The 18109-nt window shown below is 36.4% G+C and overlaps 1 protein-coding gene across 3 annotated transcripts in view; it reads left to right on the top strand.

Annotated features, from left to right (window-relative positions):
- The window catches only part of Gxylt1 (glucoside xylosyltransferase 1), a 67073-nt gene that overhangs the window by 34520 nt on the left and 14444 nt on the right, over positions 1 to 18109 (top strand). For 2 of the 3 annotated variants that reach the window (XM_027934214.2, XM_071609966.1), the window contains one exon: positions 3461 to 9626. In XM_027934214.2, coding sequence (XP_027790015.1) covers positions 3461 to 3622 — 162 coding nt within the window. In that variant the 3' untranslated portion in view covers positions 3623 to 9626. Of the gene's footprint in view, positions 1 to 3460; positions 9627 to 18109 lie in introns of those variants that run through there. The other variant, XM_071609965.1, reaches the window with a different exon arrangement.

Here is an 18109-nt window from a genome sequence, read left to right on the forward strand (position 1 = left end):
TAATGTTGTATGACAGATTGTCAGAAGATAATAAAAATGAATAAAAACATTAATAGGGGTTTGAGATTTTTGTACAGAATAGAAAAGAAATTCATTCCTGTAAAAACACAATTCTTTTGTCTTGAGCATTTAAAAACAATCTATTATTAGTAAGTTAAATCTCTTCAGTTTTGTTTGGGTGTTTTCCTTTGGTTTATAAATATTTATCCTTAAAAATATGAGTAATAGTTTTAAGTTGATTAATTACTTTTGATTTTTAAAAAATAGATTTTATTTTTTAAATGATTTCGAATAGTAAATGAATGATTTTTTGCATTTGCTTTGGGTCTGTGTTAACTACAGTTTGTATTTATCCATTTTTCAACTTAATGAAGTTAATCAGTCTTTTATGGCGCTCTTATCTTCCCTTATCTATAATTCAGTAAGAAGTGTAATTTTTTAAAGAATTGCATACAGACAAGGGTATTTATGCAAGTTTCAGACAGAAGCTTAGTCATAGCCTTGGAATGCAGTGAATAGTATGAATTATAAAGGATATGAACCAAGTTTAAAATGCAAATGCATAGCTATGTATGCCAGCAAATCAGTTTTTGTAGTCCATACATATTTGTTAAATATTAGTTTGTTGAGTGAATAAAAATTATTTAAAAATTACAAATTCAAAATGGGAACAAAACATTTTATGACTCTATGAGGTATTTTCTGCTTCATGTATTTCATTCAGAGTTATATTTCCTTGGTGTTTCTGTGTTAACTTTGATTTACTTTACACACCACTTATATTAGCATAATTATGTCTGAAAAGGAGTTTTGCACAGTACCTCCTTGTATAGGGTTGACACTCAAGGTTTTTGGATTGAACTGCCAGTTTGCCATACTTTTCATGAATGTTTTATTCTGTAAAAATGCCTCATATTGCTTAATCATGATCATCATTGTCTCATGATTTATTTTCTGCTTTTCATCTATCTATCTATCTATCTTCATGATCTTCTAGAAATTTGTGTACTTCTAGAAATTTGGGTACTATGCCAATGAAAGGAGGGAATGATTAACTGCATGGGGTGAGGCTTCCAGAGGAGCTGGCATTTGACCTGAGCCCAAGGATGATGAGTACTAGGTTCAGAAGTAGAGGGAAGGATGAGTCAGGCATAGTTTGCAGTGTGGAAAGGGCCTGCCATCCAAGTAAGGCACACAAATGTGGCTTGGGACTGGGACACATAGAATGCAGTGTCTTTAGGCTGTATACAAGTTTGATAATTTATATCCTTCATTAAAGGTCAAATTGCTGTGTCACACGGTGGGCTGAAGGAGTTCTAATTTATGCAACTTTGTATTTTATTTCAGAAAATATTTATCAGAAATTTTTTTTTCTACTGGTGAGGGAATAAAAATATTTAACCAAACATTCAGATTTAAATCCCATGAAAACGACTTAACCAAATCTCAAGTACTATGTAATCCTAGGAATCAGCAGTCTTCCCCTAATTCTTAAATGTTTCATTTTACTGTTACAGAATAGTTAAAAAAAAAATCACAGTTTGGTTTTCCCATAATTACTTGCCTGTCACACAGTCATTCAGGTGTGTGTTTTGTACATGTTGGGATGTCACTGGACAATGTCGCCTTCAACACCAGACACATTTAGGCATATCTATATATAGCACAGCACTTTTCTCAGTTTCCCATTGTTCATTGAGGTTCATCCTTTGATAATAGTTTTGAAGACTTAAAGCATTGTTTTGTTGGCTTATTTGGAAAAGCATTGCAGTATTGTGGTTCAGTGCTTGGACCTTGGAGTTGGGCTACTGGGGCAGAATCCTGGCTTCACCTCTTACTAGGATTGTAACTAGGAAAATTCTTACTCCTTGCCTTGGTTGCTTTATTGTGAAATGGGGATATTGTTATCTATTTTGTAAAGTTGTTATGAGGTTTATATTTATTAATACATATGAAACTTTTAGATTGGTATCTGGCATGTAGCAACCACTTTTTGTGCTGTTACTATTTTCATTACATTGTTCCTAGCTAAGCTTTTCCTCTTCCTTTTTTTTTTTTGTGTGTGTGTATGTTCAAAACAATTTTAGATATTTATCTTCAGTATATGTGATTAATTTTTAAAATTAATCAACCTAAAAGTTATGCTCTCATGCAGTTTATGTTCACAGTCTTGTTGCTCAAGCGGTGCTGAGGTGTAGGATCTCTTGGCATCTCTTCACTGCTGAATCCCATGGCTTCCCACAGACTGACTCGCTGTGCTTAGGTTGGGGCTTTCGTTTCTTCTCCCTCCCTCAATGTACTAGTGAAACTCAGGTGTAATCTTAGGTCATGTGGATCTCTCAGATTTCAGGTTCTGAATTTACTTTGTGAGTTTGCATTTTTCACTGTATTCAAATTTTAATGTAAACTGTTTTATTTTCAAGACCCATCCGTTTTTCTAATTGAAAATATGCCTAATAGAAAATACTGAGTTAAAAAATACACCTAATGAAAATCCTATGATTACAAATTATTTTCTCTTAACTACTACCATACTGTTCCCAAATATATTCATCAGGATGTTAATGTATTTAATTTTTTTTTTTTAGTTGTAGGTGGACAAATGCCTTTATTTATTTTTATGTGGTGCTAAGGATCGAACCCAGTACCTCACACATGCTAGCCAAGTGCTTTGCCACTGAGCTACAACTTCAACCCTGTTTATAGATTTTTTTTAATGATGTATTTATTGTTTACTTTTTGGACTTTTTTATGTGAGAGTATGAATCCCTATGAAAACTGCATAACATTTAGCAATTCTCAAATGTAGTTATTGTGGGGATCTTTTTGTGCAGATAGGGCTCTTTGGGAAATGCTAAACTATGTCATCATATTGCATTCCTCATTTTCATGCATCCCATCTTTCCTTTCTAATTTAGCCTCAAGACTGTTACCAGAGAGATTTTTGGAAGGTGGAATGGGGTGGGATGCTGGGAGCCCAAAATTTTAACTTATTTTTCATTACATGAGTACACTGCTCATTTAACTTCTTCAGGAAAAAAATTACTCTGGAAATGAGTATTCCTTCCTAAATACTTCCCAAATCCTTTTAAAAAGGGATGCCTTTTTTAAGTGAGTCCAGCTTAAATAGTTTTTACCAGGTATCTTCAGAGCATTGCTCATCTTATATCAGTATCTCTGGGTCTTCTCTGCCTTTGGACATGTTCTTCCCTTGGCTTGGGATGCTGTTTCTGTTACCCTTCTCTGAAAAGCTTTTCCTCATTCCCCCAGGGGTTTGCCATCATTGTCTGTCTTCTCTAGTAGTTCAGTATAATTCATTGGAAATATTTGTTGAACATATACTTTCTGTGAGATATTAAATGGAAGTTATTAATATTAAACTGATTGACGAAGTTGTTTGGAAAATAATTAAGTTTTTATATGTATCATTGCTTTTTTTCTTCTTTTTTTCCCCCTCTAGTGTTCTTTTGAAGATAACAACATCCGTTCCTTATTAAAACCTTTAGAACTGGAACTGCAAAAGACAGTGCATACATACTGTGGAAAAATTTACAAAATATTCATCAAGCAACTAATGAAAAGCATACGAGATCGTTATGACAGACCACCAAAGGAAAGGTGATTCTTGGTGACTGCTAAGTTAAATGGATGCAAACAACAAAGTGGCAGAAGATAAGTGTGAAGGAATAGTCTTGAATGAAATGTTTAGGAAGGAATTACTCATTTCCAGAGTAATTTTTTTCCTGAAGAAGTTAAATGAGCAGTGTACTCATGTAATGAAGAATAAGTTAAAATTTTGGGCTCCAATGATAGACTTTTTGATCTCTGATGTTTCATAACATTACTTGCTGTCATTCCAGTGTTGATGAAAATATTATAGTGTAGCCTGCACAGTTCCGCTGGCTCCTACTCTCAAGTGAGTAAGAATGGTAGGGGTGTATGGATGGAAAACGTACCTCATACACAGGGTGGACACTCAAGCTGTGAGTATAGCAATAATTTTATGTCAGCACTAACCTCACTTTAAACATGTGAGAAAAAAAATTGTTTACAGGGACAGAAAAGGTTCTGTTTCTCAAGAAATGTGATGTAACCAATGTAACCATTGACAATCTATGTACTTTATACATTTCATCTCCGATCTACAATATTTTTGTGACAATCGTGTTGAAAATTATTTTTAGACTATAACTAAGCTGCACGAAAAATTGAGCTGTATAAGAAAGAAGAAAAATAGTGAAAACTCTGAGGCATTATTCTGTGTGTGTGTGTGTGTGTGCATGTGTGTGTGGTGTGTGTGCGTGAAAGGGGGAAATAAAGTGTTTTTGTTTTGTATGTATTATTAAACTGTCTTGCCAAAACTGGGTTCTAAGGTATTTGGGGAAGTTTTTTGTTTTGTTTTTTTAAATCACTTTAAGTGAAAATTTTCAGCTTTACTGGGCATTCTGGAAGCAAAAAATTATGTTGATAATAAAGTGATAACCTTAATAGTAATGCTAATCTGATGGTGGAAACTGCAATGGGCCAAAATATGTAAGCTATATACTTCCTGGATCAGTAAGTTTAGTTACAATGGAGTAGAAAAAGTGGTTCATTTAAACTTCTTCTACCTCAAAATGGCTTTGCAAGGTATTTTTGAAAAGCAAATGTATAGAGCCTTACTTAAGTAAATTAGACAACTTGGTGGATGATTTGGATTAGAATAATGTTACATCTAACTACAGAAAAAATAATTTTTATTGGGTTAATCTTGCCTTGTTGAACATCACACACTTTTTTTTTTGTATCAGGGATTGAACCCACAGGCACTTCACCATTGAGCTACAACCCCAGCCCTTTTTAGTTTATTTTGAGACAGTATCTTGCTGAGTTGCTCAGGGGCTTGCTAAATTGCTGAGGCTGGCTTTGACTTTGTGATCCTTCTGCCTCAGCCTCCCAAGTTCCTTGGATTATAGGTTTGCACCATCACACCTGGCCAGGACAGTTAATTTTTCAAAGCAAGCCTTGAAGTTGAGAAAAATATTACTCTTGGTGTTCTTGACTGCTATGTAGTTAATTATAGATTCTGAATGTTAGTACATACCATGCTTGGGCACATATCTCATTTTACCAAGCGCTATGTGCTATCTTCTTTTTCTCTCTTTATATTTTAATGCTTAAATAGAGAAGGGAACTCATGAAGGAAAAATCATGCTGTTTGGCCTACACAGTGTCCTTTATGTAGATCAGGACTTTGTAGAAAGAAGTAGTCAGTACTTTGTTGTCTGCTATCTTGTGTAGTCCAGTCAGGTACAGATTGAGAGAGGAAGGTTTAAAAAGGCAGATTATTAATTGATTCTCACCCCCCCCCCCAATAAACAAATAAAAATATAAGAGAACTGGATAAGCAGCCCAGTACTCTTAGAACAGATGGGTTGAGAGAGCAGGAGCCCACTTCCTTGGCAGAATGCCTTGGTGGAATACCTGAACTGTGTTGAAATTGAGCTTGCTAAGAAAATGAGAATCCTAAAATTGCAAATTTTGGCTGATGTGTATAAGACCCTTTCTAAGTGTCTACAAATGAGACCATTGCTTAGCTATATAAGACTCTTTGGGCAGCTTGTTAAAACTAGATATCCTGAGCTTTACCCTTTAGAGACTGATATACTCTCTAGGATGATGTCTGTTAAAAAAAATATTATAGAAGAGATTTAAAAATTACAAAAAAGTAGGGAGCACATAGTTCAATGGTACTCACCATTCCAATCTAATACTGGGCAATATTTGAGTTGTTTAATTTATTTCTTTTTTCCCCCACTCTGCTGAAGTATCTTAAAATCCCAGACATCACTGTGAATGTTTTGGCAACTCCAGAGTCTTGTACCTAATAAAAGTAGCAGAAGTCCTCTGGCCTCATCTGATATCCAGTCCTTAAGCAGATTTCCCTGATATCTCCAGTATGGCATTGTTTAGTTGGTTTGTTAGAATCAGGGTACAAAGACAAGTTACATGATTATTCTGTTTTTAACAGGCACCTCAGGTGATTTCGATGTTGACTAGTCTGGGAACCACTGGAAATTATTTGCCAGCCTTAAGGTTGAAGTTAGAGTGCCACAATTCCTGGCCTAGTAGATCAATTATAATTGTGATTTTGAAATAAGAAAAAACTATGGGGTTATTGACAAGATATGAGTCTATATTAGTAAGTTCATTAAGATTTGATTTTTCTCATTGAATGGATTCTCTCAGCCCTATGGGCTCCAGTGTGAGGATGGCTGTGTGTAGAGTGTGGTCATGGTTTAATCCAACTGGATTGTGTGCTGTGGTCTCCTTTGTATTGTGGCTTATTTATACTGTCCTGTGGCCTACATTGTGGACCAGCTGGAAGGTTCTTCCTCTGGTCTATTCAGACCTGACCTAATTGAGGATTTTACCATAAATTGGGTTATGGTGAAAACTGTCTTTTTTTTTTAAACCTAAAGTCAATGGTATCACAGAACGTCTATAACAGTTTTAAAGTGAATTTTCTGAATTTTATCTTTAAGGTAATTTTTTCCTTGAGAATTCTTAAGAAATGAAGTGCTCAGATCTAATAAGGTTAAATTACAGATGGATAACTTGGAGAACATAATATGTTTTTCAGTATAAGAAGTCTTTCAGAAAACATAGTATATCTATGCAGTTGACATAAATTATACTACATATTCTTTGAGGCTGTGTGTTAAAAAACACACAGTTTTGACCTCAGAATTATCTCTGGGCTACAGTATCACCAAAGTGGAAAGATTAAAAGGTAGTCGAACTTCATTTGTATAAAATAGTCATCTTAAATGAACTTGGGAAACCTTTAGAAATATATTTTGTGATTTATATTTTAAGAAAATTATTTTTTCCTCATGAAGAAGAGTTCATCATGCATACAGTAACCAAGTGATTTGGGGACATTTTGAGCCTGCAATGTTATTACTGCCTACGCATTGCTGCATTGCTTTCAATCAGATGGCAGTGTAGAGTGACAGGAAGACCAGGCTGAGAACAAGATCTGGATTCTCTTCATGGTCAGAGGCCTCAGGTATGCTGTTTAGACTTCACTAAGCCTTAGGTTTTTAGGTGGAGCCAGTAGTGTGCCCTTCGAGCCTCACAAGAGAAGGTGAGACTTCGAAGAAAGAATGGATTTGAACACATCCTGCCTGGTCTGTTACACCACACCAGTGTTAGCTCTAGGTTCTGTTTGGCCCTGGTGGTCCTATCCTCAGGCCAAATGTTTTCTGGCATATATCTCCAATAAGAATTTGCTTATATTATGTAAGGAAGAGTTTTTCAGGAAGAGAAAGTAGAGAAGAAAGATGTAAATGAGTAATCAGAAAAGAAGGAAAAGAGAGGAAGTGAGAAAGGGAGAGGAAAGAGAAGGGAATAAGAGAAGGACAAAAGGCAGAGTAAAGGAAGCATGGAATGAAATGGGAAAATTGAGAAGTAGAGATGGAGAGGAATGGTGTGGAAGCCTTTTCTTTTGGAGTTGTGCCCCCACCCCCACCCCAGGTCACTGTCTGCCTTAGTCCTGCAGGTCAGGAAAGATGCTGGTTACATGGCAGGAGGCTCAGGGCCTCGGTTTGTTGACCCTGCAGATAGATGCTCACTGATTTTTCAGTACTAATGATTCAACCTTTTTTCTTTTTTTACTGGATCCCAGTGTACGATCTGGGACCTATGGAAACAATATCTTCCATTTTGACTTTGCCCTTTGGATTTTGTAATACTAAATTTGGATTATGTAAGACTAACCACATTCACCAGGGGAGGCTGGGGTGGAGGGACTGCTTTATCAGGTCTGGAGGGCCAGGAATCTACCATAGTAGTTTTCCCAGATGATACTGACAGGAGCTGAGTTTGGGAATCATTGCCTCATCTTGAATGGTAGCTTCAACAGTAGATCACATTGTTTTATTCCTCAGTAGAGAGGTTTTCAGTTGAACTATTATGGCTGCATTCAAGAGAACAGGAGATGGTAGAAACACTAATTAAAGAGGAAAACCTTAAGAGGAATTTTTTTTTTTCGTTGGTACCGGGGATTGAACCTAGGTCCTTATGCCTGCTAGGCAAGCACTGTAACACTGAGCTGCATCCCTAGTCGTTGCTGTCTTCTTTTTTAGACACTTATAATTTAAGTAATAAATACCATAGTTATAATGTTTCTAGAAAGACCACTGATCTGTTTTTATAAAGTAACATTTTTGATTCCTTAGAGTAAATAGGAAATAAAAGTAGGGGTGCAATATGTCAGGTGTGGGGCCAGTTATCCATTTATGAAATGCAATTTCAAGTATCTTGATGTAATCATTGCCTTACTGCATTTTAATATTTAATAAAAGTAGATTAATGATTTGTACTATAATAGTTATCCTTTTATACATTGCCAAAGCAACCCTTTTTTGCTTATTAAAGTATGGCTAAACAATTCTGATGTTTGTTGTTTCTTAATTCATTGAACATAAAGCTAGATTTTTTAAAACTAAGTTATATAAACTTAAGACAAGTCTAAAAGGTGGCATAAGAATCTAAAAGAAAAAGCTATGAGTGAATAGGATGTTATTCAAAATCTAGCAATTACAGGATTATGAAAAATAATAGGATAGCATAAAGAATAGCATATTAGCCTGGGCAGTTTAAAATCTGTAATCAATTTGATCTGCAAATCAGTGTCTGACTTTGAAAAAATTGTTTTATCACCTCATCTCTAATAATTCCAAATGTCTAGGGGAATATTTCTTTAGAATTTTCTATAAACTTAGTTTTCAAACAAAAGAGAGCTTTTGCAAAGATTTTCTCTTATCTCTCTAATACTGTGAACACTAGTTGGAGGGTCTGTGCTCAGACATCTTAATATCAAACTTAAGAACTGATGTGCAACCTTTGATTAGATTTAGTTTTATGTACAATTAGAATATGTGAGCATATACACCCATAAAATACATCATAGCAACCCCTTTTAAAAACTGGTGAAGAGAATGCAACAGTGAATATTCTGTTAAAAAATAAATTGATTTTGACTATGATGGACTGTAGCTGTTTTCAATAGTCATATAAAATCTCTTCAGGGAATATTGGAATGTTACTTTTGTTGTGCAAAAATAATCCAGGGCTTGTAGTATTTTTAAAGAATATGCCATCCACTCAAAATTATTCAGAACTGACTTGTGTCCACATGCATTGTCACCAGTATTTGAGAGTTGGACCAGTGGTTTTTGAGGGTGCTATAACAGATTTGAGAAGAAGACATTCAGAAACTGCACCAGTTCCTGAAATAAAAAACTGAAAAAGGTTGAAGATGTCTTAATATTTTGAGTAACAGTTCTAAAGTGGCAGGAAGGCATCATGGTATACTGCAATATGTAGAGATTATTGCCCTGTAACTGCTTTTTACCTTAACCTACTTTGTTTTGAGAGAAATGTGAATATCTTCCTCCAAGTATTTTGTGTATTTTGGGAGTTATTAAAGGAGAGTATAGAATTATACATTTGGTTCTAACTTGAGAATAATGAAAAGTTGTTTTATTCAGTTTTGAAGGAATTCGGCATATCTTTTTATTGAGAAACTGTTGCTGTTACTAAATAAACATGTACTCAATAAAATGTTTAATTTTTTTGAATGATGTCTGAATTATTCTAATAAATAGTCAAAAACAATTTTAGGGGGGCTGAGGATGTAGCTCAGTGGTAAAGTGCCTCCCTGGCATGTACGTGGCCCTGGTTCAATCCCCAATATTGGAGAGAAAAAAAACGTTTAGGTAGTCAGTGCCCAGCATCAAAACAGAGAACAATTGTATGGTCTTTAAGTGGGGATGCTGGGTCACTAGGAGTCCAGGTGGAGAGCAGTTCCTCAGTTGCCTAATTTATCAAAGACCTTGATGCCTTCCTTGTCCCCATTGCCATTCTCACCCTGTGATCTTGGTCTTCCCTCCTGGCTCCAAAGTGACAGTAGAAATTCTAAGTGGCAGATAACAACCAGAGGCTGAAATAAAATTCATTTTTATGAAGAAGGTTTCACTTTCCCTTGTAGTTACAGCAATACCTATCTAACAATTGCTTTGCAAAGGGAATCAAGTTCTTCTGATTGGTTCAGACCATGAAGATTTGCCACTAGACTTAAAAATGGGTTCCTCTTGAAGAATGGCTACTCTGCGGAAGGAGAGCAACATCAGAGATCTGGAGTTGTTGGGGTAGAAGGACAGAGAGTTTGGGCGATAGCTATTGGGTGGGCAACAGGCCATCCCTTATTTTACTAACTAAAGCATTTGCTGTAATTTCGGAGGGGATCAAATTTCACATCTAGAGAAGAGTGCCCTTTTTGTATCAGGGACTAATTTCGTTTTTAAAAGCCAGTAATATTATTATCTAACATTTTTTCAATTTTGCATATTTTATTATATCGTAGTTTTTCGTGGGGGAGGGTCACAATCGTAGTATAAAAGGTTTGGGAAGATTGTTGAAGGTGATGATGGCTTCTGATAATAATTTAAAAATCCCTTTAAGCTGGTGATGAGGAGTTTATTAATATTAGCAATATGTTTTAAATTAAATTTGTAAATTATGAAATGTCCTCATTGAAATAATAAATTTAAAAGTATATGAAGTAAAGAAACAAAAAACCTTCCTGTTCGTCTACAACTAAAAACATTTGGTGTGCATCCTCTCAGTTTTTATTTTTTTGGTGGTGCTGGGGATTAAAACCAGGGCCTTAAATAGGCAAAGCATTCATTCTACTACTGAGCTACATCCCCAGCCCTCTTCCGGGTCTTTTGTGTCACACATACACATGGTTCTAAAAGTGGCTCCTACCTTATGTACTCTTCTATACGTTGCCTCTTTTCACATGATATATGAGATATTTCCTTGTCATTACATTAGATCCACCTCATTCTTTAGAGTTACATATTATTTCAGAGTGGTATCCTTAGGAGAGATAGTACACAAACTAGTGAAGTACAAAAGTATATAGGCAATCAGTTTCAACTTGATAGGGGAAGTAGTAGTTTTCCCATTTTCCAGTTAAATGTGATTTAAGGAACATTAATTTGGGAATAAAATTGTATACCTCAAGCATTCAAGTAAGTGTTAAACTGATAAATTTTTTTAATTAAAAGTGAAATTTATTTCTACAGATTATTTGGTACATATAAATAGAAATATTTGTATTTTGTGAGATTGACATCTCTGTTACTTCAAGTTTCTCTTCCCTTTTTATTTTTTAAGGAATATCTTGAATATGTAAAGAATATTAAGTTAAAGGAAGTAATTTGTGAAAATGAACAAAAATTCACCACGAGATTTGACTGTGCCTGGCCTATTGTTCTTTAGTTTCTATGTGTATTAACTGGTTGATATAGCTGATTAAAAGAGGTTTTAGAATAGTGCTCTCCTGCAGAAATATACATACTTGAAATTAATTCCAATAACATGTTTTATTTAATGCAATATATCCCAAATATTATCTGGACATGTAATCAATATAAAAATGTCAGATATTTCACATTTCTCGTACTATACTTCATATAGCATTTTTCATGTATATTTCATGAGCATTTTTCATGTATAGTACATTTCAATTTGAACTTGCCTATTTAAAGTGTTCAATAGTCACTTGTAGCCAGTGGCTACCATGTTGGATGGTGTGTATCTAGAATGTAAATTCTGAAGGCACTATCTGTTTTCACTGTGGTATCTCTGTCAGTACTGTAATTGTACATGATAGATGCTAAAATTTATTGAATTAATTTTAACTGAGAAATGCTTTTTTCTTTCCTTGTTTTTTTGGTAAATTTGGAAAAGGGTTTGAACTCTTGCCAATTTCTTTATAAAAGCATTAAATAAAATTCTCTAATGTCTACTCTCATTAATGGTGAAAGATTAAAATTAAGCCACAATAGGTCAATTTTAAAAATCCTAATGAAAGTCTTTTTGTTTCAGAAGAAGCTCATGAAGTCGGTTTACAATCAACACTGGGACTACCTATGTGCTCAATGATAGGGAAATGATTAGGTAAATGATGGAATAGTTGTCACTTGGTATATGAGGCACATCGGATCTGTGACTCCCTCCCCAAAAAATCCGTCTCAACATCCTTATATAAAATGGCGAATTTGCATATAATTTACACACATTCTCCCATATTCTTTAAATCATCTATACAATATTTATAATACCTAATACAATGTAAATGCTAAATTTACATTTAAAAAAATCTACATGTTCAATATAGATGCAACTTTCTTTTTAAACTCTTCTTAATCCATGGTTGGTTGAATCTATGGATGTAGAACCCATAGGTATAGAGGAAAGCCTGTACATTATTTTAGATTAGTGGGTCTTATCTGGAGACAGTTTTGATCCCCAGTGGACACTTAACAGTGTTTAGAGTCATAATTGACTATCACAAACACAACTGGGGAGTGGGTTGGGGAAGAGGGTGGGTGTTACCAGCACCTAGTGGGCCAAGGCCAGAAGTGCTACTAAACTTCCTGTCTCAGGTCAGTCTTCCATAGCAAAGGATCATCTAGTCCAACATGTCAGTAGTGCCACTGTTGGGATGCAGGTAAATAAGCAATTAAATATAAGATGCTCTTTGATAATTGGTAAACAGGATGCTAAACAGTACAGAGAAGTCAACTCAAGGTGGCAGAGGGAATGCTTTCTTGGAGGAAGTAACATCTATCAAAATATATAGGAAAAGTCAGCCAGGCAAGAAACGTGGTAGTTTTTTAAGAAGGACTGACTACAGTGCCTCAGGTTAGGGAGATGACTTAAGTTCTGGAAACCAAAATAAGTTTAGATTGTCTTGATCCTATTTCCACACCCACAAATTCCTTTCCAAGCCATTCTCTAAAATGTAATCAGAATGATCTTCCTAATGCAAGATTCAGTAATATTGTCTTGCTTAAACCCTGCCATGGCATTGGTAGTGATATGCAAACACAGCAGGTTTTTCCTCTTGATTTCAGATTAGTGAAAAGGCCCTTGTTGAGAAATATATGTACTGTGAGAAAATAGTATGGGCACTCTGACACATCAGCTCCAGAGCCAATAAATCAGGTGACCCTTGTGACGTTGAAGATGTTTCCTGTAGAACTGGGCTATATCCTGAGTTGGACTTTTGTGGAAGACATTGAAACTATCAGGAGATAAAGAGAGCCTAGGGGTTTTCATAAAGGCTGCAATTTGCCAGAATTGAGACTTCCAGTAGAGGGAAAGTACATAAGATGCAAAAATCCCAATTTTCCAACCTATTGACAGGAGGAAAAAGCCTGTAGTTGATACAGTGCAGATATAGGGTGAGACATCCATTATATCACCCACTCCCCCTCTATGTCATGATAATATTAGTGTCCGGCTCACTGTTACTCTATCCAAAACAACTGTCACATATTCTAAGTAAAAAACACATAAGTGATCCTTTAAATAGCTTGAACTCTGTACCGTATGTCAACTACTTGTAGTCACAGTTTAATCCTGACAGTATTGGCTATAACCTCTCCATAATTTCAGCTTTATATATCTCACTCCCTGATCCAACCTCCTCTTTTATTCTGACTCCATCTGTTTTCCTATTCCATGGGAACTCAAGTCTACTGATTCTACCGTTTTCCATTGTGCCACATCCCCCTTGATGAGTCCTCTTTCCTTTATCACCACATTAAATTCCATTCAATCATAATCATTTGCTTGCATATATCTTCAACCCCTCTGCCCTCTCTCTCACTTTTCATACAGTTTGGCAAAACTGTTAGTTAAATCCAACTCTGCATCATGGAAGCTAAAAAGGACTAGAGGGAAACAAAACTGATTACTGGCCCTGCTTTAAATTCATACCTGTGGAGGCTGAGGTTGTGGCTCAGAGGTAGAGCACTCACCTAACATGCGTGAGGCACTGGGTTCTATCAGCACCACATAAATATAAAATACAGACATTGTGTCCACCTATAACTAAAAAAATATATTTTTTAAAAAATTCATACCTATGAACTCACGTGGCTTTTAATGCAATAATTATGTGATATATTTCCCTGATCTACTTTGTATGCATCTCCTATGATATTTTACACCTTCCCCTTTCTCTTCAAATCACTAGCACCTTTCCCTCCATCCTCAAATGACACCATTGCTTCTTCTTTCAGCAGTTAAAAGAGAATTTCCACATGAATCCACATTAAATCTGTCAATTCCAATGTCTGAGACTGCTCCATAGATTCCATCTTCCCCTGTTGCTATATGTCCCATTCTTTCTTTCTATGTCCCATTCTTTCCTTCTACAGCTTCTGGTCAAAAAAATGATTAAGAATGGTTCCCATCTGTAGCCACTTCATTCATCTTGCTCTGGGCTCCAGCCTGTCTACATAATCAAGAACACAGCTCTGTTATCTTACAAACTTTTTTTCCTACTCTGCTGGATCTTTCTCAGGAGATTCTTTAAAAGAGTTGTCCATATGTTTTGCCCTCAGTTGCTCTCTTGTCAAGGTCATCAGTGTCATGTGTTGTTGATTTCACTGTCCAGGTGTTAGCCCTCATCTCTTTTGACCTATCAGCAGCCTTTGACATAATTTAAAGAAAAGCCCTTTTTTTTTTCATTGAAACACCCCCATTTCATCATACTCTTTGTTTTTCTCTTTCCTTCTTTAATACTTCTTTTTAGTCTTCTTTCTGGCCCTTCACTTTATTGTCACCCTCTTAATGCTGGAATATACCAGGGTCTCTCCATGAACTCATTCAGTCTATGCCTTTAAAAACATAAACCCTCTTCCAAATATTCTAGATCTTATTTTGGTGGTGGGGAGGGGAACAGGGGATTGAACTTGGGGCCACTCAACCACTGAGCCACATCCCCAGCCCTATTTTGTATTTTATTTAGAGACAGCATCTCTCAGCACCTTGCTTTTACCGAGGCTGGCTTTGAACTCATGATTCTCCTGCCTCAGCATCCCAAGCTGCTGGGATTAGAGGTGTGTGCCACTGCGCCTGGCAAAAAAAAAAAAAATATATATATATATATATATATATATATATATATCCCCACAGTATTGTCTTGGGGAATAACTTGAGTACTTTAGTCTGCATATACCGAAGAGAGGGTTCTTAGATCAACGTCAGTCTATGTCCCATTCTTTCCTTCTACAGCTTACAGCTTCTGGTCAAAAAATTGATTAAGAATGGTTCGTTACTCAGTTATTATATAAATAGATGTTCTATTCTTTAATCATTTAAACGAAGTTATTATAACTCACAGTCATTATTTTAAAAAGAAAGTACAAATAAGTAACAAGCAAAACAAAACAAAACCACTCATAAGTTCAGGGATAACAAGGGTTTACCTTTGGTGTGCATCTTTTTAAATATTCCTATATACAGAGGTATATTGTGAAGAGGTCCATAATATACTAGCCCCAAATATGCCATTTTGGCATAAGGATTTTTTTTATCTGAAGGCAATTAAAAAACAACTGATGCAGAGAAAAAGCTCTTTGCCCTCCACCTATCTGGCTAAAAGTAGGACGCAGATTTTCATTGTAAAGGTGTTCCTCCTCCATTGGTGTTGGGGGATGGGGAGACTCTTCATCAGTGCCTCTCTTAATTACCTGAAAGGATTCTAGACTCTTATCCCAGAGATGCACCCAGAGGAATCTGCATGACAAATCCTGCTAAATAATCCTTCTCTCCTACTAATTTCCTCATGTATTTACCTTCCCACAATTTGCCATCCCGAGATAGTTCTTTCCCTTTTTCTTTATCTTATCACATCTCCATAGTTAACCACTCTTCCTTGAAATATCATATAAGCTCTCAGGTCTTTCTGCTTCTTTGGGTTTATACCTTTTATATTAAGGCCTCTGTGTACACAAAAAATACTAGCATCATATAAAATTTATTTGCCTTTTCCCCTGTTAATCTGTCTCTTGCCATTTTAATTGGCAGGGCCTCAGTTTTCAAACACAGAAGGGTAGAGGAAAAGTGTTTTTTTTTTCCTCTACAGTATATCAGTTGGGGTTTAGTCAGGGAAATAAAACCACCATGAAAGTTATAGAATAAGGGATTGATTATAGGAAGGAGACTTTGCCCAATGTGACAGAATTTTCCAAAGAAGGGTGTTGGAGGATCAAGCCACTAGCCAGTAGTCCTGAAGCACTGGTGGGTGTGGAAACCTGAGAAGCCCCACCACATTCCATCATAAAGAGGGAGCTTGTGTTGAGTCCTCTGGGATGCTGCTGCCTCTGTGGACCTGCCTGCCTCCTTGCAGGTGAGGAATGCAGAGTGGGGTGCTGTGGCAGAAACAGCAGAGTTGGATATGGAGTGGAGAAGAACAAGGACAAGTTGGAACCCCAGGCAAATCTGTCTGTCACCATATCTGACTGAAAGTTCCTTCAGAGAGAGAAAGAGTATGGCTGCTGACTTCACCCGAGAGCTGAAAGGGAAGGGGATTCTGGGAAACAGATCCCAGGTTAAAAAAGCTGACAGCAAGGACTGTGGTGTGGTGTGTGCGTGTGTGTGTGTGTGTGTGTGTGTGTGTGTGAGAGAGAGAGAGAGAGAGAGAGAGAGAGAATTCAGACTATTGGGTAGTCTAAAGTATTTTTTTCTTTTTTAAAAACACTGAATATTATCACTATTTGTATAGATTCTTAAGCATAATTTTAATGCCTGCATAGCCTCTCATTTAGAAGATTTATTTGATCTATTTCTTAATTTTATTGATTGTTTCGTATTGAAGGTTTAGTCTGGGGTGCTTCTGGTGACGGATTGAGTTTATCAAATGAAGGACAAGAGTGGTGGTTGCTAAGTTGTAACTTTTCTCTCTTTCTTTTTGTATCCCCACCCCCACACATTTTATTTTATTGGTGCATTGTAGTTGTAGATATTGATGAAATTTGTTGTTACCTATTTGTACATGCACATTATACACAATGTAACTATATAAATTGGTAAATATCACTCCCCAGCACTCCCCCCTTAACTTTCCATTCTTTATAGTACCTTTAGCCAATTATTATTTAATCTTACTACATTTTCTCTAGGTACTATTATAAAGTTCAGAGAAGGAGACCATTCCTCTGATGAAGGAGTGATGCAAACATCCTTGTCATCAGGGACAGCAGCACAAGGACATGAAGAAACCAAAGCAGAAGAGACCAAAGACCTGCTCCTGGGCACCCATGATGTGGCGCTCTGGGGACCTATCAGACATATCTGGAGCACACATAGGACAGATTAATTTCCATCTATAAGGCCAGAGGATGGGTGCTAGGGGGATGTGCCTTAACAATTCCCTTTATGATGGAGGGCATCACAATGTATTTTATTTGACAGTTTTCTTTTATATTGGCTTTGAATTGTGACCAATTAGAAGGCATAGGCCATATTGGGCCACCTTTGTCTTCAGTGTGTAGAATATTGAACCAAGTTGTAATAGCACTGGCATCAGATAAAGAATCAGGGCATACCCAACAAATTAGGGGACAGGGTAGGAGAAATAGTGAAGGACAAGATGCTGGCCAACAACAGAGCTAGCTGTTTTCTGGAAGGAGCCACTTTGAAATGATACAGAGATTAATTGGCTATAGCCGCAGTTGAAGAAATACATCTATCTGTATGCAAAAAGGAAAGGAACTTAGGAATTTGGGATCAGGAAAATTCAAATTTATCTTGATATTTTAACTGAAGTTGCCTTTCAGCTGGTTGTTTAGTAAGAATCTTTGAAAGAATGGGAGTTTGTCAGGGTTGCAGAAGGTACTGAAAATATATCCAAATTAGATAACTGGGGAGAGAGGTAAGTGAAGAAGCTATTTACAAATGTGTGAATAAGATTCAAGGAAACAACACAGGACAGTGGAATGCTCCAGGGCTCATGACAGTGGGGAGCTGTTATCACTTGCAAGCCCAAAGGGCAAGAGGAGGTAGCAGTTACCAGAACCTATTCAGCACCTCCCAGTTAAACACTTGTGGAGACCAGAGAGATGAGAGCCCTTTAATGGTGTGCTTGGAAGTCAGACTCCCAAAGATCCCTCCTAAGAGAGGAAGTAGGTGGAAAGGAGATCTGGAGGGGCAAATGGGAGATTCCCAGCACAAGTTACCATTAGATACAGTAAATCCT

This window comes from Marmota flaviventris, chromosome 3 (genome assembly GCF_047511675.1).
Source record: "Marmota flaviventris isolate mMarFla1 chromosome 3, mMarFla1.hap1, whole genome shotgun sequence".
Classification (NCBI taxonomy): Eukaryota; Metazoa; Chordata; class Mammalia; order Rodentia; family Sciuridae; genus Marmota; species Marmota flaviventris.